Consider the following 26,684-nt stretch of genomic DNA (forward strand, 5'->3'; position numbering starts at 1 on the left):
TTAAGGTTGAATGAAGACATTTATTTGTAAAACCAATTCCTGACAGAGAAGAGACTGTATTGGCAGGATGTAAATGGGCGGTAGCTCAGGGCCACATGCACACCACAGTGAAACCCGGGGAAACAGACAGAGAGCACTACTGCTGACCCCACACGTGGCTTCCAATTGGCCAACAAGAGCAGAGTCCTTTCCACTGGAGGACACAGATGCAGGGGGATGTCCTGTGAGAAGGCAGTTTGGCCGGACCTCCACCATGGAGTGAACAACAGGGACCTCTTTTCTATCGACCGTGGTTCCTTTGCTTGCTATAGACCCACTGAAGGTCTCTGTGGTCCTCCACCTGCCAGCAGGAGGGCAGCAGCATCCAACACCCTGGCCTTCTCACATGCCCATCCTTATGCTCTGTATGATCTGGAAGATAGCTGGGAGAGGAAAGAAAACAGACAGCTCAGATACCAGACAGCCTAACGCTGGAAACCCAACCCACCCAGTACCCACCCAGTACCAGGCTTCTGCTGACCCTGCCCCTTGCTGGCTGGCTCAGAGCTGATTAGATACTTCCTAACAAGGTCCTGTTAACAAGGGGTCAGCGAATTTCTTTCAAAAAGACAGCCTGGCTCTGGCTGTTGATGGATGCCTCTGGGATTAATAGATAACTTCGGCTAATTCCATCAGGAGTTGCAGCCAGAAATCCCCGAGGCATGGAAGATAGCCTTGGATTCCTTCCCCATCTATGTTCTGGGGCTGCTGGGGAGAGAGATGTGAGCCTTCGTGCAGAAACTGAATGCATTAAGCAGGCCAGTGAGTCTGCCTTTTCAAAACAGCCATGACCTGTGAAACAACCATTTCTGAGGGGAAAGGCAGGCCAGGTGTTCAGAGCACACACACACACACACACACACACACACACACACACACACACAGGCCAGGTGTTCAGAGCACACACACACACACACAACACACACACACACACACACACACACACACACACACACACACACACACACACGGCTGGCCTCTGCTGCCCATGACCCTGAACACATCTGTCTTTCAGCTTCCTGTGACTCTGAAGCTCACTGTCTCTCACTGTGGGCAACACTCATTAGTTTAGGGCTCCACCTTTAATTAGCAGGGCTGGTGGGATGTGGAGCAGAGTAGAAGAAGCCTGAAGCCCACAGATAACTCCTGGGCGCCTGGCATATTTGGAGAGAATTACTTAAGTAATGCCTAGCCTGGTTCTAGCTATTGGCTTTTGGGAAAAGAAGGTCTTTGTGTGTGCGGGGTGCGTGAGGTGTGTGTGTGTGTTTATGTTCTGTTGTTTTGTTTTTTTAAAACATCTTCCCCAGCAATTGGTAGCTCTCAATGCTGGGTTTTAAGATAAAGTGCTAAGGTAAAGTTATTTTTCTATGAGGGGGAAGTTTTCCTATAGAAATACTGTGTACAAGCATCATCATATGACATAACATTATTTCTTCATGAATATGCGTATGGTGAGCATGTGTATCACCATGAAAAACAATAGCTAACAATCCTTTGCTACGGGATTGTTCTGGGGGACTCAGTGTTTTACCACCTGCACATCTCGGCCCAGTTTCTTATGCTGTGTCTCCTTATTGTTGCCTCTGGTCACATTTCTGGTGTGCCTGCGCTCAACACACACTGTTACTTTCAATGTTAAGTAAAGATGTTTAAGACTGTCAGATACCATGAAGGAGTTAGGTCAGCAACTTAGGATACTTAATTCTGGCTCTGCTCGGAGATTTTCTTGGCTAACTTACTTGGCTGGCTCTTGATGGGAAAGTTTCCTACCAGAACTTATAAACTTGAAAAACTACCTAATGTTTCTGTCCTCCCCAGCAATCCTGACAAGAAGAGCAGATTGAATAAGCAGTCAGCATCCTGACTCAGTAGGAATGGCACGAGGGAGCTAGATGAGACTCAAGTCACGTTAAGAAAAAAACACATGCACATCTGTCACGTTCCCGGGTAAGAGTCACCCTGATTTCACAAACAAGTTGATTTTATAAAGAGCTGAAGGGTGGATTACAGTGGAGTGGGTTGAATCACAGCCACCGTGAGTGGACAAATAACTCAAGCTAGTTAGTCCCTTTCTTCTGGGACTCAGGTACCAGTATTGATAGACTGTCACAGGCATTAAGTGATGCAACATGTGTGAGGGCTCCTGACACACTGAAAATACAGTGCACACCAAGTGTCATACCTGCTGCAGTTACTGGAACAGACTGGGACCAGAAATGTTTCAGATTTTTTTTTTTTTTTTAAGATTTGAGGTTGTTTATACACACACAGTGTGCTACTACAGGGATGAGAGCCAAGTCTAAACATGAAATTCATGTTTTGTTTATATCTAGCACATTTATCTTGGAGAAGTCTTTTAAAAAATAGTGTGTGTGTGTGTGTGTGTGTGTGTGTGTGTGTGTGTGTGTGTGTGTATGCACCATGTGTATGCAGTTTCCCTTGATGACCAGAAGAGGCATCAGCACCCTGGAGCTGGAGTTCTAGGTTGATGGGAGCTGCCATGGGTGCTAGGAAGTGGGTTTAGGGGCTCTTAACCATTGAGCCATCTCTCCAGCCCCTGAAGCTCATTTTATCCAATATTTTTAGTGTACCTCAATGTTGTCTGTGGCCCACTCATTTCCTAAGGTCAAATGTAGAATTTCCCACTGTGGGATTGTGTCAGCACTCACAAACTTGTAGATTTGGGAACATTTTGGGTTTCAAAGTTTTGGATTAGACACTGAGCCCATATTACTATTACAAAAACATGACCACTGTTTGCCCATGCATACCTACGAAAGTAATACTCACATGCCATCTGTATCCTGATAAAGTATGAACAGTTCTGAGTTCTATCTTCTCTGTTTGTAAAACCATGGATTCCCAGTAATAAATATGGTGACACATATAATAATCTACCTGCCCAGTTAATGCTAAAAATAGTTACCTTTTCCTTAATCTCATCTGAGGATCAGTGGGCTATAGAACACTGAATAAGATATGGACTATGTCTTAGTTGATAACACTTCATATTAAGCTATTTGTGACTCTAGAAGTTCTAGGTCAGGATAAGACTGTTCGATTCTCTATAGAACTGCTGTTAGGTTAAGGAATCATAGATAATATTGGTAAGCCTCGGTGACAAGACATATATTAAACAATTTGCTTACTTGAGTATTCTTTAAAAAAATAGTCATAATATCTGACTCTAATTGAAGCCATGAATTAACATACAACGTATTTATTACTTTCAATTTGCCTGCAGAACAACTCCCTCTTGGAGAAATGACTAACTGAAGTCTATTTTAAGTTCACTTGTAGAACTGTGGCGAGATGGGATGTTTTTTCCTTTTCCAGTTGCATCAATGTCTTCAAGTTTTCTACATTTTATACCAATTATTTTGCTTGTAATTCTGTGTGCTTGCCAACACTGACCTGCCCAGTGACCCCAGCCCTCTCCATGCTGACTGAGTTTCCATGCTGCACACAGGAAGGGGACGGCAGCGAGATCAAAGAGAGGAAGGAAGCAGGGAGTCTAGACCCTGACAAGTTAATAACTTAACAGTGGGTGAACAAAGCTGGGAAAACAGCTGAACGGACTGCAGGAGAGGGGCTGAGGGCAGACTAGACAGGGGGGAAGAAAGGTGCCAAGAAAGGGCAGGGAGGCAGCCATTCCAGGCCGGCCACCAGGTCCTGGGCGGGGCACAAACAGGGGCCCAGAGAAGGCTCTGCAGGAGAGGAACTGCCAGAGTAAATGTACCCTGCACCTGTCCATCTGTGATCGGGATCATGAACTTCAGAGACCTTGGTTGATCACAGCTCAAGGTTCTTTAATCCCCCCACCCCCACCCCCAAGAAAGGGTTTCTCTGTGTAGCCCTGGCTGTCCTGAAACCCATTTGTAGACCAGGCTGGACTTGAACACACAGAGATCATCTGCCTCTGACTCGTGAGTGCTGGATTAAAAGCATGCGCCACCATGCCCTGCTCATCTTCCCTCTTTCAACCAACTCAAGCTTTAATATGTCTAATGTTCTATCCTCCTACAGCTGATTCTCGTTCATAGTCATTCTCCTCATATCCTTACCTCACATTCCCACCCCAATCCCCCTCATTCTACCTTTTGCTTTCTCCACTGAAGCATATTCTGCTGAAGTCACAAGTGACCTCTGTATCACTTAGAGTGACAGCTGTTCCTCAGCCTCCTTTTGCCTCACTTCCCTCCTTCCTGTCACTGGGTGCTCCCATCTGAAATGCTCCTCCTTGGGCCTTCGGAATGTCTTGGCCCGTTTCTTCTTTTTGTCCTTCTCTCCTCGTAGTGTTTTATGGGGTTGTCTTCCTCCACTGCGCACTGAGCTTGAACACTGAAATCCCTCCACAAGCTTAGTGCTTTGCCTCTCTTCCTAATATTCTTTCTTCTGAGGAAAACAGCAGAAGATGGGAACCTGCTCCAATAGGAGGCTCAAGGCCACTTTTACTGTACATAAATACTTAATGATAAGAGATCAAGAGAACTGCTCAGATGAAATCAAGGCAGGCCAGTTCAATGTCCTTTAGGCAGATAAGAACGGCAGAAACTGAACTTTATTTTTTTTTTATGAAGAAAGAGATGATAAAAGGTTGTTTAAAGAAAAGCATGGGTCCCCTGAAAGACAGGCAGAAGAAGTGTCAGGAGACAAGGCACGGCAAAAGCGACCCATGAAGCTCTTGGAGGGAGAAGCACAAAGGCACAAACAAGCAAGGCACCATTTTCCAGGGGCTGTCCCATAGAAGAAAGATCAGAGAGATGCCAGAGATAGATTAGGGCAGGAAGATGTCAAAAAGCAAGTGTCACTAACAGAAATAAGGATGTCCTCCCAGGAAGAGACCCTACACAGGAGCACATGACAGGCAAGAGTGCCACAGATCACCTTGGGAGTGCTGATGGCTGCTGAGATGTCTCCTCCAGACTGTCCATCTTGGTCCTCTGGGGCCATCAGGTTCTCAAGCACCTCAGGATGGTCTCTGGGGTGACTCCCTCTGGGGGCAGTTTCCAGAATGTTCTGCCAGCCTCCAGCAAAAGCCAGTATTTATGTGGTTAACCTGCAAACATGGTGGATTCAAGTCTATCCTGGAGCAAGTTTCCAGGAAAGAGGGACAGAGTAGAACATTGGTGAGCCAATGAAAGAGCAGTCTGTGCCTGGTGGACCAATGAAAAGAGCAGCCAGTAGCTGGGGAACAAATGAAAGAGCTGCCAGTAGCTGGGGAAAGATCTCTCCATTTGAGAGCAGATGGTTAGACATCTGGAATGTTTAGAAAACACAGTTCTCTGGTAGCAGAAGATGCTTTAATACCACACATGTTTGCACCAGCATGAAGCAGGGCTAGCATTTACAACCTCGGCTAGAACCTAAGTGGGGAGGTGTGCGGGTGGGTGGTGGGGAGCTGTATGAAGACCAAGTACATCACATTATAATAAGAAAAAACCCAAACCATCATCATGCTGCCACTGAGCATTTTGTATGTTAAATGTCAATCGTCAGGAGGAGCTATCATGAGGATTGTGAGTTCAGAGCCAGTCCCATCCTCTGCCACAATGGGAGACAGGAGGCTTCGAATGTGTATCAGTAACTTGGACACAGCCACACAGCTGGGAATCAGGTAGCAGACCCAGGTTTCAGTAGAGGCTAGGTTTGGTGTTTGGAACTCTTAGCAATTGAGCTAACTCTGCCCCCTTGGTGGCTTGCAACCAGCACACTGCAAAATGTGCACCTTCTCCTTGTAGGTTTCAGAGCACAGCAGCCTTTCACAAAGGGCTTGGCTGTTGTAAAAGATCCTATTTTGGTGACTGAGCCTTGGGTTCAAAGACATGTCACCACAAAGTTGGTGACCACATGAGTGTCACACAGGGAGCACAGGGCAGAAGACACTGAGAGGAGAAGTTCTCTGTACTTCCACATGTCTCTGGCATACTCAAGACTCAGTCTTTTCCCTCCCCCATATCGTTCTGAACAGAAAAGGCCAGCCTTATGGAGGTCAGGGTGTGGCCCTACTGGCAATGGATGTCCCAGGGCATCCACACAGGGACAGAGTTGGACTATTTGACACTTGAGGCTGGGCATGGGCAAGAGCTCAGGCCCTGCCAAGAACATCGGGAGAATCACTTCACGTCAGTTCTAGAAAGGCTGTCCTGGAAAAGGACATGCCTGTGACATGCAATCTCTGTCCTCTGTCGCTGGAGAGTCCTGGAGTGTGCAATCTGACCACTGACCAACAAAAGCAATGTCCCCACCCAGAATCAGGGGAGCTGGTTGGCTGCATAGTGCCAAATAAACAGAGAAGGCTCTGTGCTCAAAGGGTTTCCCTCTGGAGTGAGAGCCCAGAGTCAATTTACCACTCGTCAAGCAAAGATGGCTGCTGGATTCTACAGACACAGAAGTCAGAATATCTAGCAACACAGGGCAATAGGCCCACACACACAGATTACAAACATACACACATACAAACACACAGACAAAGATACATACACAGCTGGGCATTGGTGGCGCACACCTTTAATCCCAGCACTCAGGAGGTAGAAGCAAGCAGATCTCTGTGAGTTCAAGGCCAGCCTAGTGTCCAGAGCAAGTGCCAGGATAAGCTCCAAAGCTACACAGAGAAACCCTGTCTCGAAAAAACCCAAAAAAACCAAACACACACACACACACACACACACACACACACACACACACACACACACACATAGATAAACACATAGACACACAGAGATACAAACACATAGATATACACAGATACATTCACATACACACAAATACATACAGGCACATACATTGGCACCCTGACACACATACATATTAGCACACATACATGTTCCTACATATACACAATATATACAGACACCTTCCTCAATATATACCTTATCCCCCTACATACACAGACACACATTTGTATACATATGTATACAGGCATAAACAGAGACACACACAACACATCATGACTTGGCATTCATTCACAAACATATAGAAATCTAAACACATACAAAAGAATACATATAAGAAACCTATACAGAAAATATACACATGGACACACAAACACATATACAGACACAAACACATAGAAACATAGACATCCACAAATATATACAACACACACATATAAATTGACACATCAATAAACATATACACATGAGTAGAGAAATACAGACCTGTATATGTAAATACATATAGAAACTTAGACATCAACGCATAGAATATCAGTACATATATAAACACATAGATACACAAATACATATACAAGTACAGAAACACAGAACCTAAATATCTTACACACATGTAGAAACCTACGCATTGACTAACACACACATAAAAATACCTACATAGACACACATAGCAACTACACCACTACTTCAATTACAATAGTTGCTCTTTATTAAGCTTTTAGCAGAAGTCCTCAGCCTTCCAAAGGAAAAAGGGTTTTGTTGTCATAAACTGTTCTGATTATAAACTACACACTTACTGGCCAGAAAATTGTGGAGGAAATAATGGTCATGAGTTAATCCTGTCCACTCCAAGTTCCCTTTGATGGGGACACTCAAGAACGCCCAGGCTTAGGGGGCCCTAATTAGGAAACCAATATTAAGGTTTGTCAGAGGAGAAATGAAATTGAAATTAGGACTACACAAGTGGAGAACTGGGGTGTGACTGGTATTTAAGAGGTCTGTCAGAGAAGCAGCAAAGGATGCTGGGGACTAAATGGCTCCACTGATGTCCGCTGAAGTCTAACTGGGGATGAAACAGGATACACCCTTGCCACAAAGAGAATGCATCACATTGCTGCCCTTTGCCACTAGGTTCAGGAGAGATAAGTAGTATTATAAGACCACCAGAAGCTTGCACATGCTAAATCTAAATTTAAAAATTGCCCAGATAGCATATTAAGAAAAGACCAAATGTTTAGGAGACATCCCGTCAAGGAAGAAAGTGGAGAGTGTTGAACACAGTTGTTCTGAGAGTACATTATAAGAAGTTTAGTCCAGGAATAACAAGGATGAGGCTTTGGCTCTGGTGACCACAGCATGGTCATGGCAGACATCACTAATCAATAGCTACCTACTGTCTAAGAATCATTTTTTAAAAAGTTTTGAAGAGCTGAGGGCTGGGAGTGTAGCCTAATGGCAGTGTTACCTCTACACATGTGTAAAGGCCCTGGTTCTGTGTCCAGCATCACAAAATAAAAACACCAACCAATGAGGAAGAGGAGGAAGAACAACCAGGGGATTATAGTTTGGTGCACAGATAGTCACAGTGGTCTGCGGAATGGCACCAAGTTTGCCTGTCCACAAGAGGCTTGAGGAGGCAGCAGCTGGAGTGTTTGTGTGACCGTGTCTCTGCAGGGAACAGTTGCAGACATTCCAGATGATGCTTGTCTCTGAGTCCTGAGATAAAAAAAAACCAGTTGTCCTCCAATGCTATGAACCATTCTCCAGTGGAGGAGATTTTGAAAGCCAAAACTGACTGATCCAGGAGATGCTTATCTGCAAAGAGACCTCTTTGCTTGAAAAAAAAAAAAAATAGAAGACAAAAGGAGGGTCAAGGGTTGGGGCATAATCTCCTTCAGGGCACTTGAATTCCTTAGGCTTCAATAGGGGGCTGGATCTGAAGAGATTAAGTAGAGAGAAGCAAATCCAGCCAGTTCAGCAGGCTCAAGCACTTCCAAATCCCGACTAAGAGCAGGTATTTGATTGAGAAATAAGTTTTCCATCTCAGACATAATCTATATAACATTAATAAATATTAAGCTGGCTATGACATTGAACAGCATTTAACAAAGCAGGAAATGGTCCAGAGATGTCCCTGTTGGGCAACAGTAGTCTCAAAAGAATACATGGTTCCTACTGTTTTGAATTTCACAAGGAAAACAGCACAAAATGGGAGTGTATCAGCATTGCTTTAAGGAAATGAAACACTGTGTTTTTTATGCTCAATTTGAAGTATAAACCACTGTTCTCTGAGGTTAGTTCATATGGTGGTACTTCCTTCCTCTTGGGTGGGGATGGTGCTTATATTTTATCACATGAAGAAACAGGGTTAGGGTTGAGAATGGCTCTCATTCATCCTCACAGGCAAGAGACAGGCAGGCAAGCAGGTTGATGGTTCTCTGATAGATCAAGAATGGAAAGTTGAGGCCATGCCCACCGATTAGATAGACAGCCTGGGAGAAGAAGTGATGTGAGCCTAGGCATTCCATAGCTGGACTGACATTTCCTATGAGGTGCTGGTGAGAAGGCCAGGCAAATATCAGGACAGGGCCTGAATAACTCAATGAAGAACTAGGCCTCATTTCCTGCACACACTAGGCCTGGGCCAACCCCCCCCCTCCATGCCCCCACCCCCTACAAACAGGTGATAACCAAATAAGGACAAAGCCTGGGACTTGTCCAGACTTGCCCAAAAATGGGAAAGCTATAGCCTTGGCCCACCCCTACTAGCCCTAACCAACTAGAAATGTACTAATATGATTGTCACTTGCCTAAGCCAATCCAAAGTAGAATCGTCACACTGCTTTTAAAATTCCTTTAGCTGTGCTTAAAAGGAGCTTACATGTCCCTCTCAGGGTGGCTGCCATTTTGTATAGGTGTGCCATCACCACATGCATGTGGGATAATAAACACTCTTGCTGAGTGAATTGTGACTGGTGGCCTTTTGGGAACTTCTTGGGAACCCTACCTAACACCTGTGTTTGTGGTGGATGATGGCAGGTTTGGGCCTGTCATGGGCCAGATAACCAGAACCATCCACCCCTGCTTTGAGTCAGGGTCTTGCTACATACTCCAGACTAGCCTCAAGCTCATGATCTTCCTGCCTCAGCCTCTTGAGTAAGTTCTGGAATTACAGACATGTACCTTGGCTTTTTTTTTTTTTTTTTTTTTTTTGGTTTTTTGAGACAGGGTTTCTCTGTGTAGCTTTGGAGCCTATCCTGGCACTCGCTCTGGAGACCAGGCTGGCCTCAAACTCACAGAGATCCGCCTGCCTCTGCCTCCCGAGTGCTGGGATTAAAGGCGTGTGCCACCGACGCCCGGCTGTACCTTGGCTCTTATCTCCATCTTCTCAACAAGAAAAGCAACATGGAGAGAGTACTAACATGTCCACCATCATCCATCTGGCTACAGAGGATCCAGGCTTTGAACCCTCATATCTGCAGACTCTCCTCTCTGAAGCCTCTTACTGGGCTGCAGAGAAGTTGTGACACCTTTTGCAGTCACAGAAAGTGGAAAATTACTTATTCTGCAGGTGTACTTAGGCAACCTTCACACTTGCCTTTCTTCAAGGTTAGAGGTAGCCAAGGACCTGTGCAAGAAGCAAGAACAGGTTTGGCGGGACTCAGGTGTTGGCCTCAGGCAGCCCCAGGAGGCCTGCTGATTCACCTGACTTCCCAGTGTGGGGATGGCATTTCCTGGATGTGAGTCTGTGCTGAAGCCTTAGGATGAAGACTCTGGATAGGATGAAGACTTCCTGAACGAGGAAGGGCACTGGAGAGATGCTGAGAAGCAGTATGGGGCTTTCATAGATTTGTTAACCTGCTTTTCCACATGATGGAGCAAGATTGACCAGTAAGTGAGCATATGGGTTCCCTGCCAGCCCCAATTCTCTCTCAGACTATAGTGAGAAAAAAATATAGAAAATGTGTGTTTCTTACTACTTGCCCGACCTGAATATTTATTTACCATCAGTACTCTGACACTATTTCTGAAAAGGGCACTTTGCTCAACCAATCAACATCTAGGAAAGCAGGCTAATAAATAAGGGAATGAAAGCCACGAGACTTTCAAGACATTAGGATATATTATCAGTATCTTTATTCATATGAGATGTTACCTTGTCCTCAGTGTCTCAGTTTATAAAAATAAACAAAATAAGAGAAACGCAATACATGAGCTCATGGATGGCAACAGGACCTGTACGCTATCACCGGAACTCGATGGGACAAAGCTTTTGCCTACACCAGGGGGTATATCGTGCTCAAAAAGAGAGACAGGATGAAGAGAGGGTGCAGAGGTGTGGGGGCTCCTTCAGGAAGCCCCACAGGCAAGAACAGCAGGGGATGCTTTTGTCTGTGGTGCAGTGAGACATGAAGGGGAACATCTTCACCAAGCTGGATTTTACAATGGGAACCTGGCCAAACACTCCAGGGAGGAGAGTGTCTAGCATTCTAGTGCCATAGGAAGGCTCATCACTAAAGTAGAAGAACAATACATGGGCTGCCCTTGACAAATCACGTCTTTTCAAATGGAGAGGAAAGAGGGGTGGGAGCTGCAACCCACGACTCTAAAAGTCAAGAGTGGGAAAGGTTCTGCCGAATGAACTGACCCATCGCTGGCGATGGGGGCAGATCTGAAGGGACAATTGTGTTTTTCGTGGCACGTTCTGTTTAGAAACAAACATGTACAAAGAAGGAAGGGTAGTACGCCTAGGACAAACCGGGAAGAGTGACACACTCTGAAAACAGTGGCCAACTTGAGCTGAAGTGTAAACAATACTACAGCTGTTAAAAGGAGAAGTGGCCTGGGGTGGGATGGGACGATGGGCACACTATTTTTAGTTGTAACTTGAAAAGAGATGAGCCCACTGCCTTGGAACAATGGCAGCTCATTAAGAGGGGACAGAAAAAGTAAGGCATCTTAGCTCCTACAAGTCTGGAGAAACAAAATGGTGTAGCTAGAGAGACTAGGGTGCTGTAAAAAAAGTGGAAGGGTGAGGTAGGTGGCATAGTGGGAAATTTCTAGCATGGAAGCTTTGCGTCTTATCTTCCACACCTCCCTAAAAGAAAAACCAGGTTCGGGAGATGAATGGGTACAGTAAGTGGTCTGTTCTCTGAGCCATTTTGGTCCAAAGCTCTAGGACTTCCTTCTAAGTCCTAGGGACCTGACAAACTCATAGGAAAGTTAAGAAGAGTGTCACAGAAATACAACGTTTATGTAAGGGACATGGATTTGAGAAGAAGAAGCCAAACCAGAATGCTCTACTGACTTTGCACACAGACAGACATGTTGGAGGACTAAAAACCTAGAAAATTAATATGCATTAGCCAGTATTTACTTAGGACCTGGGCAACAGGGGCACGGGATAATGTGACTGGGCTTGTGGGGTGCCTCTGTGCCTATGGCACATCCTGTTCCCTCTTGTGGAGCCAGCTCCCTCACCCAATCTGTTTGAATGCTCATTTCCAAACTCAGTACAACTGCAGGAAGGTCCCCCTCAGCCTGGGCGATGGGGAAAGCTAATGTGGCCAATGTGGGGTGCTATCTCCCAGGCTGCACTGGCCTCCACCTTGCCTTCCCCAGTGCCCACAAGCTTCTAAGGAGTTTCCATTCCAAAACCCAGCACACAGCCAGGCTGCAGGGTGCAGAGGTTCAAAGTCAAATTGAAGGAGGCTGCCTCACTGTGTTCCACGGTTTTCTCCAAGTCTAGCCCTTTCATCGGTGACTTGGAACTATAATATATATGTTCAGAGATCATAAAGCTGGGAGAGGATAATTATATTAAAAGCTCAAGGTTCAAGATCCATCTGTCTATATACTGGCCATAAAGCCTGAGAGCACAGATAACGTTTTCATGTAGGCTGGCACATGCTAAAGGTGAAAAATCAGAGGCAGAATATCAGAGGCTGTGAATTCCAGATGAATACACACACAGAGGGAAGTGCTGCATCAAGAGACCACATGTCTTGCAACTGTGTACACTGTTTCCATGTATGCAGTGCTGATGAGGAGCCATGTGTTCAATATATCATGTAATGTCACTGATCATATTACACAGTAGGACATAATGTCAGAAAACTTCATATTCTGTATGTTTGTGAACTTGGCCATTTTGGAAAGGCAACTGACAACCGATAATAAAATGTTCTAAAATCATGGAGCTTTATAGTAGGTCTCGAAAATTAAACCAGGTATCTATCTATAGTATGGGTGGTTCCTGGCCACCCATCCAGTCATCCACCACCCACTCAACCACTTCAACACTTGCTGTGTGTCCAGTGCTGTGCAGGATCTACAAACTCAGTGGCAAAGAAACACTGCCTCCCTTGAGCATTCTTGTGGGAGTAAACAGACAGTAAGTGAGGAAATGAGATAATATGAAATGATGACGAGGACCAGAGGAAAATGAAACAACGTGTGTAGGAGGACGGAGGACTCGTTGAGGGCAAAGAGGCACACAGGTGCATCTCTGAGGCCTGTAAGAAACTAATGTGAAGAAAGATTCGATGGGGCCTGGTGGCAGATAGGGTCACACTCAAAGGCACGAGGGCTAAACTGAAAATTCAGGTCAAGGTAACAGAGGTAGAGTGGTACAATCAAGTGTGGTGACAGTCCTACTGCCCCAGTGGTCACAACAATTCTAGGCTAGCTTCTGAAGTTGCCAGTGCTGTACTGTAAGAAAGTCATTGGGTGCATCTGGAAGAAGGGTCTAGAATGCACATCTTTTAAGGTAAGGTTGAGTCAGCCAGGTGAGTTCAGTCTGAAGAAGGATCATGTTTTGAAGAGAGCAGGCATAGGGTTTTGTTGTTGTTGTTATTGTTCTCGAGACAGGGTCTCACTGTGCATCCAATGTTGACCTAGAACTTTCTGGGTAGCCCAAAGCTAGCCTCAAAATGATGATCCTTCTGTCTTAGCTACCCGAGAACTGGCATTACAGACAAGCACCAAGGCATCTGGCCAGGAACAGGCTTTTTGCTTCTTTGTGAAATAGGCAGCCCATTCTTGGAAACGTTCAGGGGTTGGGTGAATGCATTCAAATGGTGGGAACATTCACATGCCAGGTAGCTTCCCCCAGAGAAAGTCTGACAATGGTTAGAATTTTTATTTCTTGAGTGGATAATTTTCTCTTCTTGAAACATAAAGTCCTCTTTCAAATATTTCAAAAGATAATGATATTCCCCAAGCTCTTCAGATGCTCCCCCACACCGCCCCGGCTTCTATTCCCTTGAAACTCAAGTAGCTGGACCCTCAGTAGTGATGGGCTTCTCTTAATATTGGAGCAGAAGTGTATCTTGGTGGGATGCCTAAGCATATTCAGGAAGACACAGGCTTCTTGTGATCCCTGTCCTCAGAAATAGTGAGATGACAGAGGAGAAGAGGGACCCCCGAGGCTATGGCCTGAATTTAGAAGTAATATCCACTTATCAGTACTGCATAAACTTAGTACTCGGGGACCAGGAGCCCAGGCAAGGTTCCACTAACAGCAACGAACAGAACTGCATTTGTTTTTTTTGTTTTTTTTTTTCTTTGCTCATGTCCCTTGTGAACATATATGTATGTATTTGCAAATGTTTAAACACAGCTCTCTGAACTTGCCACCTCGAAGTGTATCAAGAGACCCACATCTGTGGCTTAGGTCAAAGGCTTTGTTCTGTTTGAGCTTTCTGTAGAATGATCTAAGGCTGAAGGTCTCTCCCTGTCTTTGGAATGTGGGTTTATCTTGAGCAGATAGGTATTTTATGTTCTGTTCCAAATACTCTATTTAGGCTGTGTGTACACAGAACAACTCAACTGAATTTCACAGCATATATAACACATTTAACTTCTTGTAATCATTTTATGACTATGTTCTGATAGTGTATCAACACTGTCTCGTCATACTCAGAATGGAAACTAATGAAAGCCCATTAAGATTAAGGTTTAAGGCAGTAATGAACTTGGACTCCCCCAAATCAATACTTCTTTGTATATTTAGGCTGTGGACAAAAACATGGTCTTTTAAGGACAGTGAAAAGAACATGGGCTATAATTCAGTGAAATACCATACCTGAGCCACAGACAACAAAAACAAACAGTGCCAACAGCCATGGCCCAACAGGATATTTCTCTTCTTGTGGCCTCTGTAAGGGAATAGAAAAGTTAAGGTTAGGTTCATTGATTCAGTAAACATTTACAGGTACTGCTTGGTATTGGATGTGCTGAGGATCCTACTGTGTACAAATGACAGACTTGGTTGCAACTCTCAGTGGGTAGATATGTGGCTAAGTAAATTCGATTATAAAAGATTGGGATAAATTCTGTAAAACAAGTCATTTAATACTTTATTAGTATTAATGAATTTGGTGCTCTAAAATATTATAGGGCTAAATGAGGTATAAATATATAAACACACATGGTGATTTTAAAGGCTATTGAAAATAATAATAATAATAATAATAATAATAATAATAACAACAACAACAATAACTGTGTCCATCTGTTGGAAGCATAGTCCAGGCAGTCCATGTATGTTATCTCCAGCACATATGACTCTGTGCAAGGATATTATTATTCCTATTTTGTAGTTGAGAACCTGAGGTTCAAAGTTTCCTAAAAGTAAGAGATAGGATTGAATTCATTACCGAGCTTGGGTATCTTTTATGACTATATTTGCCTTTCATTCTTGTTTCTGGGCATCCCCAGAAGGACCAGAGAGCACAGAAGTTTCCCCCAAACCATCCATATATTGTAAATGGAAGTCTGTGGGGCAGACATCCTTGTATCCGCAGAAGAAAGGCAACATTCTGGGGGCTGGATGAGAGGGGAGCAGCATGTTCTAAGAAAGCTGGTGAGCCCTAATGATGTTTATACCTCAGCAGAGTCTCCACACTGGCAAGCAGGGCAGCCAGATCTGCAGGAAGAGCCTGGCAAGAGCAAGGGTATAATAAGAATATCCCTTGGCAACACCTCTAGGCCTGAGCACAAATGCTCCATGAGACTAAATGAATGAACAGAACACACTTAGGTTTTAGGCAAGATACCAGAAGAAGCAGCAATTTGTCGAACAAAACGGATACAGAAAGAATGTGCAGGGCGAGACCAAAAATGAGGTTGCTTTCTCAATAACTTGAGCAAAAGATTGGCTGCATCCAGTATAAGCCACAGAACATGCAGAGAAGCATATCAGTAGGAAAGTCAATCTGTAAATGCTTACTTGTAGAGCAAGTCACAATCTCAAGCTGTGGGTTTCTGTTAAGGGCTGTGGACATTTGAATACATACATACAGACTCGACATATAAAGTGTGGGCTGAAATATGTCCATGTCTATGCAGATCTGACAGCTACACATTTGGGAGGTGTATTGTATTAATGTTTTAAAGGAAAATGAATGCTGCCACTGTTGAGGATGTGATTTTCTGACATGGTGAGAAAGCTTTAGTAAAGTTTTGAACAGTGCAATCTTCCATTTGCTTTCCTAGAAAGTTCAGTGTATTAAAAATACAAAGCATGTCGTACTTATTGATAACTGACACTCCATATTTAATAATAGTCCCCATTTACTGGGCATCATGGTACATACCGAGAATCTCAGCAATTAACTGGCTAAGGCACTTTGATTGTGAGTTTGAGGATGACCTGGACTACAGAGTAAGTTCAAGACCAGCATGGGCTACATAGGACAGCTGTATTTCATTAGATAGTTCACTGATAGAGCATTTGCTTATTATATACAAGGCCCTAGTCTTAGTAAGCTACAATTCGATAGGTCTCAACTTACCTATTACATTTTTAGCCTTTCCTCTCTACCTTCCTTAGGTTCATTTGTCATTTGTATGACCATGTATGCTTTCTTGACAGAAATTATTGACTCCCAGGGGTACATGTTTAGTGTCAATCTCTCCACTATACTGGAGGCCCCATAAGGGTTGATGACACTCTTTGAGGCATCAATGTATAGCAAAGTCTGGCACAGAGTTAAACAAAGAAGGTAATAAATGCTCATTAAAGAATGAATGAGATTGCATGTTTCATTAAATGTGATTTCATAGGTCAGGTAAAATGGGAGTCTACAAAGATTACTGTCTTCCTTCCTTCCTTCCTTCCTTCCTTCCTTCCTTCCTTCCTTCCTTTCTTTTCCCTTCCTCCCTTCCTTTTCTTTCTCTTGACCCAGGCTTTCTTCTAGTCCAAGCTGGCCTCTATTTGATGTGTAGCCAGGGATGATCTGACTTTCTCAATTTATGTAGAGAATGATGATCTAACCCTCTTTTTCTCTCCTTTCTCTTCCCCAGTGTTGGGATTACAGCTGTGCATCATCACTTCCAGTTTTATATGGTGTTAGGGATCAAACCCAGGGCTACCTGCATGGATTGAGCTGCATGCTCCGCCATCCTTTTAGTAATGTTTTGTAACTGGTAGTAATGGGTGAGTCATCCCTGTTTCCCACTCACTAGGTATTGAAATGGAGATCAATGTGTCAACAGCGGGTTGATTTTGACAAAAGATTTAAGCCATCCATTCTTGGATCTTGACCATCAACTTTGCTGAGAGTCACAACATAACAGGTTGTTGCTTTTGTCTAGAAAAGAACCAAATAAGTCTTTAGGAATTGCACAAAAGAGAGCTGGGGAGATGGCTCAGAGGTTAAGAGCAACTGGAGGCTCTAGAGAAGACCTGGATTCAATTCCCAGCACAGAAATGGCAGCTCACAACTGCTTGTAGTTCCAGTTCCAGGGAATCCAACACTTTCACACAGACATGCATGCAGGCAAAATACCAATGCATATAAAATAAATAAATCACTAAAAAAAGAATTGCATAATAGAACTTGACTATGCCACTGCTAAGCACAGAAGACTAGGTCAAGCTCTGATCAAGTAAATAACAGAGTTTTGTTTTGTTTTATTTTGTTTTTTTGGTTTTTCGAGATAGGGTTTCTCTGTGGCTTTGGAGGCTGTCCTGGAACTAGCTCTTGTAGACCAGGCTGGTCTCGAACTCACAGAGATCCGCCTGCCTCTGCCTCCCGAGTGCTGGGATTAAAGGCATGTGCCACCAACGCCCGGCAACAACAGAGATTTTTAAACAAAGTGACTTGAACAGAGTCTGACATCTACCCTTCCATGCACTCTTCTCGAACTTCACTGTCCTAGTTTCCCTCAGAAAGCAACTGAGTTGCCACTATTGCAACCTATGGCACATTATAAAAAGATTTATCTTAGCTCTATTCCCAGCAAAGCCAATAAGTGAATCCAGGAGCCTCTATATGAATCACTAGGCTACTAAGGATGCCAAATGGAGTCCAGTATTTTTTACCTACAGTTGAACACATATTATCATTGAGTAGCCTGGAGTACATAAACACAAAACGCTTTTGGAAGTCATTCCCCAGTGAACAGAAATTAGCTATGGAGTTTCAGAGCTCTGGAGCACATGGCTGGTATTAATGCCAGTACATCCCCTTTGGAGAGTTTTATTTTATTGTATCTTATTTTTTGGAAAGGGTGCTAGTACAACCTCATTGAGACAGTTCACGTGAGCCCCATTCTATTGCTGCAAAAGACAAGGAAAATGGTGCTACAGCCCTTCTGTAAAGAACAAGGCTCACCTCAAACATGAGGTCGCAATCTGTGAGGGGCTGTCTTTTTCTCTGATAAAATCTTTGCAAGGCAGCTCAGAACTCTGCAGTTTAAACACTCCCTTCCACTCTGAAGGAAACCCTACTAGCCAATCCCCAAACAGTCCTTCCATTTCTGTTTCCCTATCAATATGCTATCTGGGAGGAAAACATGGATGTATACAAGAGCAGCTAGTTAATCATGACAGACAGAAGCATCTATATACATTGATGGAGGCTGATTTCTGAACAATGAGCCTGCATTTTCAATGGGAACTTGCCAATCTGTTCTCATTTACTGAAGTCTATCTGGAATTAGCTGTCTTTTCTAAACTACTTCTATCAAAGTATAACCATGTTTGACTTGTAATTAGAAAAACAAGATTCAGGATTTACAAAGAGAAGTTTTGTTTTCTTTTTGGATGCTAATCTACTTACGGTACAGCCAACCAAAAGACCCTTCAAAACAACTACAAACAAACGTTTACTGGGACCTGGGAATCTTTCATTACAAACTTAGTCTGGCCAATTACTGGTCTTCATAGGTGCCAGGCACTGTTGTGAAGGGCCATCCATGGTAATAGCAGACCATGCTAAATGCATTTATACTGCATATTAAATATAATTTAAATGTAGCTGGGAAAGTTGAATTGTAGAAATCTAGTTATATCTACTACATAGTGCTTTCCCATTTTCTTTTATTTTGGAGCCAATAATTTTTTGTTTTGTTTTAGATTCCCAACATTTTGTTGAGTCTACAGAAGCTGATGAAGAAAACAACCCCACAAATTAGTTCTTGTGTTATAACTTTTGCCCTCACATAAGTTGTCAACTGAGATCATTTAACACCTGAATTCTGATTCCTTAGTTCATCAGAAAGAACCACATCTACATATCTCCACTATCTCTACACCATGGAAGAATTGATTTCCTAGAAACATAAAGTAACTGCTTTTAATGTCAAGTTGGTCAGTGGCTCCCTGCCCCCACCCAGCAGAAAAAAAAAAAAAAAAAGAAAACATATAGGGGAAACCATAAAAACATGGTTCCCATTCTATGATGCTTTGGCATTTTGTTCCCTCTAATCACAGCTTAATAATCCCCCCAAAGACAGTATTTTAAGGGTTACTTAAGCCTGAAGCAATGTATAAAACTCTGAGTGGAGTTTGATGCTCTGGTTTCTCTGCCACAGTTCTGCTTGGTTTTGCAAGAATTCCGGTGTGATGACTACACATTCAGCTTTTCCCTCAGTTAATCAAACCAACATAATTTCTTTGGCTAAAAGGCATTGCCTCATCAAGTCTGCGTTTCCAGACAAACCCAAGCTTCGCCTGGACTTAATCTTAGGGGATAATAGATTCCAGGCGCCTTTGCAAACCAGCTCTTCCCAACGACACGACCCACTCAAGCCTCAGATGGTTCAAAGTCACAGGCCTGACATTTTCTGTAGCAGACAACCTGGTTTACTGAAGGAAATAAATATCTGCACCTAAGGTGCACAGTTTATTTAAAATTCCAGGAGTAAAGCTGTAACCTATGGTTCTGGGAGCAAAGAACCCCTGGCAATAAGCTGGTCTACAGTTACAGCATCATAATGGGCCCGAATCCACAGGGTGAACGATAGACAGTAACACTGCACTTAAGCTTTAGCCCAGTGGCGGCTGGAGGCCTCATTTTGCAAAAGAAAGAGGAAGATGGAGAGAAAAGTGGGTCGGAATCTCACGCCCTACTTTTAAGCCCTTTCGTTATATACTGGGAGAAGAGACAGCATCAAAAAAAAAGGTAGAAAGGAAATCTTAGTGTGGGGGTGGGGAAGAGTTCTGGGGCGGAGTCTGGAAGCTGGGGATAAGCAGCATTCTATCATTCGTTCATCCATCCATTCATTCATTCATCACATTCACCTACTAGGCTCCCAGCCCAGTTGGCTTCACTGGACCCTAAGATGCAGCTTTAAGCCTTTTCCAAGGACGATGGGCCATTTTTTTCCTGGGGAGGCTCCACCAACCAGAGCCCTCTCGGCCCATGAGAAAGCAGAGCAGTAGGAACCCCCAGAGCCCGGTCGGGTCCCCCAGACTGCGGGACCCCGGAGGAGGGGCCGGGAGGCCTGGCATCGAGCCCGAGGCCCGCCCGCCCCGCCCCGCTCCGCCCCCGCCGGTCTTGCCAGCTTGGCCCGGACCGGCGCCGCCCCCGCCTTACCAGGGTTTTGGCTACGTTTCCCCTCTGGGTGATATTTTTGCTGTGCTTCTCGTTAGCCATCCGGATCCGCTGTTTGGCCACCATGGCTTGGGCGCTTGGAGATGCTCTCGACTCCCACCTGCAAGGATGGCCGGGGTGAGCCGCTGCCGCAGGTCCCCGCGGCCTGCCCGGGCGCTGCAGGTGGCAAGGCGCGGCCGAGCCCCGCACACCCCGCTCCCCGAGCCCCAGCCAGCCGGCTCCAGAGAGAGGCCAGCGCGCGGACGGAAGTAATCTCTCATCTCAGGAAACCCTCTCCGACTTCCTCGCCATCCTTCCGGTCCCCCCAGCTACCTACCCTGCGCGGCCACCGAGGCAGGAGGCGGGAAGCAGAAGGCGGGCGCTGCTACAGCGCAACGCGCGAGCCAAGGGGACCCTAGCCCAGGGTGTCTCGGTCCTGAGATCGAACGCTGCGGGGCACAGGGTTCCGGCGACCCCGCGTTTGTGCGTACGTGGGGGGTGGGGACGCAGCCGTACTCGGCCTGGCGACCCCCGACTGTGTGACTTGACCTCCTCAGGTCAGGCAGAGATTGAGGCTCTGGAGCTTCAAGTTGAAGGCTAGGCCCTAGGCACCGATAACGGAGCCTCGAAAGGCAAACTGAACCTGACCATGTTTGGATAGTACAGTTGGGGGACAGTCCAAAGAACTTGCCCTTTAGCTGTCTGAGGGAATCCTACTTGGGACCTTCTACAGGGCTGTGGGAAGAGACCCTCTGTGACATAGGACAAGGAGCCAGGATGTCTATTTCCAGGCCCTGACAAATGTGGACGAGGCATCTTGGGGATGGAGTTGGACCAGGCCTCACCTTGATAGTGGCGGGCATTACATTGGAAGAGTGCCAGCGAAACAGTTGGGTGGCTCATACAGGATAAAGTGGTAGTAAGCCTATACAGCACAGGAAGATTTGGTGGTCACTGCCCATAGCCAAAGCGTTAACCAGGCTTGAGCCCCAACCCCAAGCCCCGCCACTACCATCGTGGGGTATCATGGGCCTTCTCCAGCCACCCAGGGGATGCTGAGTATGGATTCTCGGATGGTATTGGGAGTTTTCTTGCACTAAAAGGACAAAACCAACGCTTGAATCTCCAGATGATGATACTGAGCTGTAGATAGCAGAAGAGGGCCGTAATCACTCGTCTTTCCACACCGAACGTGCTGGAGTTAGCTCTTCGGAGCTCCAGAATTGGAAAGTAGTAATCCAGAGTTGGGGCAGTGTGCAGTAGCACCCCAGGGTGGAGAAGGAGAGCTCTGTAGACCAGCTTTGACTGGCACAACTCGGGTCTTATCTTGCAGGCACTGGAGGCTGAGTTTCCACAGGTTCTGGTAGGAGCAGAATTTCCTGTGTGGGTGGGAAGTTAGGAAGAGCTCTTTTGTTGATACCCTTCTATCAACTGGTGGCCTGTCCCACACCTCTCTTGTCATACAAGCTTCGTTAGAGGCCATTAGTGGGTTGCTGGCTGGAAACCAGAACAAGAATCAATCAGTTAGGACGTCAGTATCATTTGTTCATTCTTTGCACTTGAACGAGCAACTACTGGCTTCATAACCGTTATGAACAGCCATCATCATCATCATCATCGTCATCGTCATCACAGGACCACTTAAGTCTATTCTAGTTTCTGCTTTAAGGACCCCTGATTTTTATTGAGGGGACATGGGCATCTCTACTTCTTAGGTGCCACCTGCTGAGCCTGGCTATTGCAGGAGACCCAAAAGTGCTTCTGTCCGAGTTACTTTGGTAATTGGGCAGGAATCAGGGCAAATTCTCACCAAAGCCGATCAGAGGCCAGGCTCTAGGGGACATTCAGGGTAGTGAACTTAGATAGGCAGTTTCCCCTCTGGGACTTCAAGCAGTGTGTTCTTAGCTCCAAGGAGACAACCATATTGAGGAAGACTTTATATTTCTTGTTCTTTGTTTTCTGCTTGTTAGGGATCAATGTTACTCCTTTAATTTTTATTTTACAGGCATTTTCAATAAGTTTTAATTATAGAGGGCATGCTCCCAGTAAAAAGTCCAATGAGAAGTAAGTCCTCCATTTCTACATTCCTAAATTGCTATCTTAGTATTCTGTTATTCATCTGTCTATCACCAGCCTGCCTATTCGTAAGGTCCCTTGTAGTGATATCTTGCTTATACAAATAAAGCCTGTTAGCCGGGCGTTGGTGACGCATGCCTTTAATCCCGGCACTCGGGAGGCAGAGGCAGGCGGATCTCTGTGAGTTCGAGGCCAGCCTGGTCTCCAGAGAGAGTGCCAGGATAGGCTCCAAAGCTACACAGAGAAACCCTGTCTCGAAACTGCCCCCCCGCAAAAAAAAAAATAAAAATAAAGCCTGTCTGAGGGTCAGAGAATGGAGTTTGCCATTAAGTAACCATAGAGGTCTGGAGGTCTGTACAGACAGACAGGAAGTGAGGTAGCTGGACAGATACAGGATATAAACAGGGAGAAACAGGAAGGCACACTCTGGTATGCTGAGACGCTAAGGAAGTAAAGTGTACTGTGGCTTGTTCCTTCTCTTTCATCTCTCAGCATTTCCCTCTATATCTGACTCTGGCTTTTTGTTATCTAGAACAATTAAGAACCCCATTTACAGTCCCTTCAAAATTCAAATGGGAATCTTTAGTTTAAGGCCAGCCTGGGCTATACATGAAGAGCCTACTTTAAAAAGAAAGCAAAACCACCAAGACAAATGGAGTCATGCTCCCCGTCCCCTTGCTGTCTCCACACTTACTGTATCAAAAGCACTGCTGTAACTCTGTTGTGCTTCCTCCTCAATATCAACATATGAACGACATCACTGGTAGGTTATTGCCAACACCCTTCCTTAAATGCTTTACCGATCGGTTGAGCAACATTCAATATAGCATCTCTGTGTATACTTTTGTGTGCCTTTGCATGTCTATTTGTGTGACATTGCAGAGTATATCATTGTTCTAACCAGACAAGCTTCTCCAACCTTGGAATCTCTGCTGTGGTCAGAATGCCTTTTGTTTGCTAGCAAGTACTCTGAGGTTGCAGGGGTCCTAGGCAGGGAGAATGGTCTCTAGGAAGGCCAAAGCATGATTGGTTGGGACTTTTGGGAAGTCCCTAGGGAAGGAAAAGGGGCCGAAAGTTGAGTTGGTGACCAATAGCCAGTGGTGCAATCAACCACATCAGTATAATAAAGCCTTTATAGAATCCCAAAAGGATTTCATTGGGTGAGTCACTGGGTGGCAGAGCACAGGGAGGTTCGTGGAGGGTGTGGGGACTCTGGGTGATCACCTTACCCTGAGCTACATCCGTCTCCCATCTGGCTGTTCACCTGCGCTTTGTAAAGCCTTTGTAAAGCCTTTGTAATAAGTGCTCAGTGTTCCCCCGAGCTCTGAGCCATTCCAGCGCATTGTGTGGACTAGTTAGTTACTCTTTTCATACTGCAACAAAATGCCTGACAAAAGCAACTTAAGAAGGGTTTATCTGGGCTGGCAGCTTCAGGGGCATTTGTCATGGCAGTGGGATTCGGAGGCAGCTGGTCACAGAATCCAGGGAAGAAGCAATGAGTGATGCTACTGTTAATGGAGTTTCTCCCCTGAGGTGATTTGAAAGAAAATGGGCCCCCAAAAGAGAGCTACTATTAGGAAATGTGGCCTTGTTGGAGGAAGTGAATCTCTGTGGGGGTGGGCTTTGAGGTCTCTTTTCTCTCAAGCTTCACTCAGTGTGACAGTCAGTTGACTTCCTGTTGCTTGAAGATGTAGCATTCTCAGCTCCAGTGCTACATCTGCCTGTATGCTGCCATGCTCCCCTTCATGACCATAATGGACTGAACCTCAGAAACTATAAGTGAGTCCATCTTCAATTAAACACTTTCTTCAGAAGAGTTGCTGCGGTCATGTGTTTCTTCACAGCCAGAGTAAATCCTAAGACATCCTCTTTATGTAGTCTGGAACTATAGCCCATGGAATGGTGTTACCCACACTTAGGGTCGACTTCACCACTTCAACTAACCTAATCCAGAAACTCACACATAGCACACATGTCCAGAGGTTTGTCTTCTAGATAATTCTAGATCCCATCAAGTTCACAATCAAATTAACCATCACATTAGTCAAACTCCACGAGAGCATCATGGGAAACTCAATCTGTAGTCAGTTGGTTAGATGTAAAGACCGCACTGATTGTGACTGGCATCTGAAGCAAGGCTTGTGGTCCGAGGCCTTACCCTGTGGGATTGAATGCTACCTTCAGGGTTATGGCATTGGCAGCAGACCTGAGATGAATTAGAGGACAGTGTCTTCTCCAGAGTTGCCTTGCTTGTGTAGAAGCATCCCCCTCTCTCATTTGTCAGAGGTTCTGATGACTATGAAAGAGGAGAGGAAGCATGCTGGCTTTTTCTCTATCACTACACCTCAGAATTAGGTTCCTGGGAGTAAACTTAAATATGATTTCTGTCTGTAGAGTTCCTGGTACTGTTCGTGGAATGAGAAAATGTCCTGCTGTGACCTTGCCTGCCTTTGTCCTCTTGAGTCAGGTCAGCACCTGGCTGACCTCGTTTCTACTTATTGCCCTAGGAGCCTCTTTATGGACCATGGAAAGTTGTCCCCTCTGTTCATGGTTGCTCTTCTTCCTCTACTCAGCCTCCAGCCCCCCTTCAGCCAGAAGCTGTGCTGGCTACATCACTGAGGTGCTCCTTTAGGTCTGGAGTTAGATCCTAGCAAATCAGGAAGGAGCCAAGTGTGACATTGTCTTGGACGTTTGACGGGGAGGAGGTTGATAGAGCTGAGTTCCCTGGATTCATCTGTGCTGTCAGCAGGAATATTGAGGAGTGCCAGTAGCATGCTGTGTCCAACCACAACCTCTAAAACATCACGGGTATTTACATTTTAATTTTGGCTGGTAATTTTTCCAGCCTTTACATGAGAATTCCTACCAAGCCAATGCACATTAATCTGAAGTCTGCCCCATGGGGTTTATGAGAGACTGAGTTTTACTCCCTTTGAAAGAAATAATACATCATCAAAGTTCTCAGAGGCTGCTCTGTGGAGCTGTGATGTCGTGGATGCCTGACATTTTTCCTATAACAAGGCATGTGCAAACCTCCCCTCCTATGTGAATCTTGAGATATTCCCTCCCCCTGTGGAGCATAAGGGAGCATATTTGGCCTTTTAATCCCTGACAGCTAGAGATAGTTAATCAAACGTTCCTATTTGAAACTTGAATTCTTGATCCAGGGACTAAATAAATAAATAAATAAATAAATAAATAAATAAATGGACTTTGTTTTGTTTTGTTTTTGTTGAGACAGGGTTTCTCTGTATTGCTTTGGACCCTGTCCTGGAACTCGCTCTCTAGACCAGGCTGACCTCGAACTCACAGAGATCTGCCTGCCTCTGCCTCCCGAGTGCTGGGATTAAAGTCGTGTGCCACTTCCGCTGGTCAATAAAGGGACATTTTAAACTTCATCCTGGTGCCAGAGTTCCCAGAGGCAAGGGCATCTAGCAGCTGTGGTGGTGAATCCAGCGAAATGCTTCTTCTCTGCTCCCTGAAGTCATCACCATCAGTGCCCAGCTGCTTCTATTGCCCAGAGAAAGAACTCTGATACACACGAGAGGTGGTTTGAAAGAAAATGGCCCCCAAAGGGAGTAGCCCTCTTAGGAGGTGTGGCTTCATCGAAGTAGGTGTGCCCTTTGTTGGAGGAAGTGTGTCTCTGTGGAGGTGGGCTTAGAGGTCTCTTGTATGTTCAAGATTCACTCAGTGTGAATACACAGACCATTTTCCTGTTGCCTTCTGATCAAGATGTAGCCAGCACCATGTCTGCCTGTATACCACCATGCTCCCCGCCACGATGAGAATGGACTAAACCTCCAAACTGTAGGCTAGCCCCAGTTAAATGTTTTCTTTTGTAAGAATTGCCATGGTCATTGTGTCTCTTCACAGCAATAGAAACCCTAACTAAGACAACATGGAAACAAACAAACCCATCTACCCAGAATGCTGGAATGTTCTATTCCACATCTGGGAAGACTGGTAGGTATAGCATCAGTCACTGATAATAAATGGCCTTTCTTCAGCTTGTCCCTCAGAGGGGAACTGAGCATAGAGGCATGGACACAGTGTTGTAAGTGGCCAGTTCCTC

The 26,684-nt window shown here is 45.1% G+C and overlaps 1 protein-coding gene and 1 long non-coding RNA gene across 8 annotated transcripts in view; one reads left to right on the plus strand and one right to left on the minus strand.

Moving 5' to 3' along the window:
* Positions 1-20,819, minus strand: LOC118239657 (stress-associated endoplasmic reticulum protein 2). Of its 4 annotated transcripts, XR_004772388.1 has the most exons (5): positions 20,540-20,679; positions 17,181-17,308; positions 14,800-14,872; positions 4,927-5,098; positions 1-422 (listed from the first exon to the last, which is right to left on the minus strand). XR_004772388.1 is itself a non-coding variant. In XM_035452776.1 (3 exons), exons 1-3 carry the CDS (start codon positions 20,621-20,623, stop codon positions 382-384), a joined length of 198 nt encoding a protein of 65 aa, XP_035308667.1. In that variant the 5' UTR covers positions 20,624-20,808; the 3' UTR covers positions 1-381. The 4 variants fall into 4 exon arrangements, 2 of the variants coding, with proteins under 2 accessions (XP_035308667.1, XP_035308666.1); XR_004772387.1 differs by lacking the exon at positions 17,181-17,308 and having other exon boundaries at positions 20,540-20,806; XM_035452776.1 differs by lacking the exons at positions 4,927-5,098; positions 17,181-17,308 and having other exon boundaries at positions 20,540-20,808.
* LOC103162179 overlaps positions 20,550-26,684 on the plus strand; it is a 26,727-nt gene continuing 20,592 nt past the window's right edge. For 3 of the 4 annotated variants that reach the window (XR_004772390.1, XR_003480109.2, XR_003480108.2), the window contains exon 1: positions 20,550-20,674. This is a non-coding gene — a long non-coding RNA (uncharacterized LOC103162179). Of the gene's footprint in view, positions 20,675-22,911; positions 26,576-26,684 lie in introns of those variants that run through there. The other variant, XR_004772389.1, reaches the window with a different exon arrangement.

Source organism: Cricetulus griseus (assembly GCF_003668045.3).
Source record: "Cricetulus griseus strain 17A/GY chromosome 1 unlocalized genomic scaffold, alternate assembly CriGri-PICRH-1.0 chr1_1, whole genome shotgun sequence".
Taxonomy (NCBI): domain Eukaryota; kingdom Metazoa; phylum Chordata; class Mammalia; order Rodentia; family Cricetidae; genus Cricetulus; species Cricetulus griseus.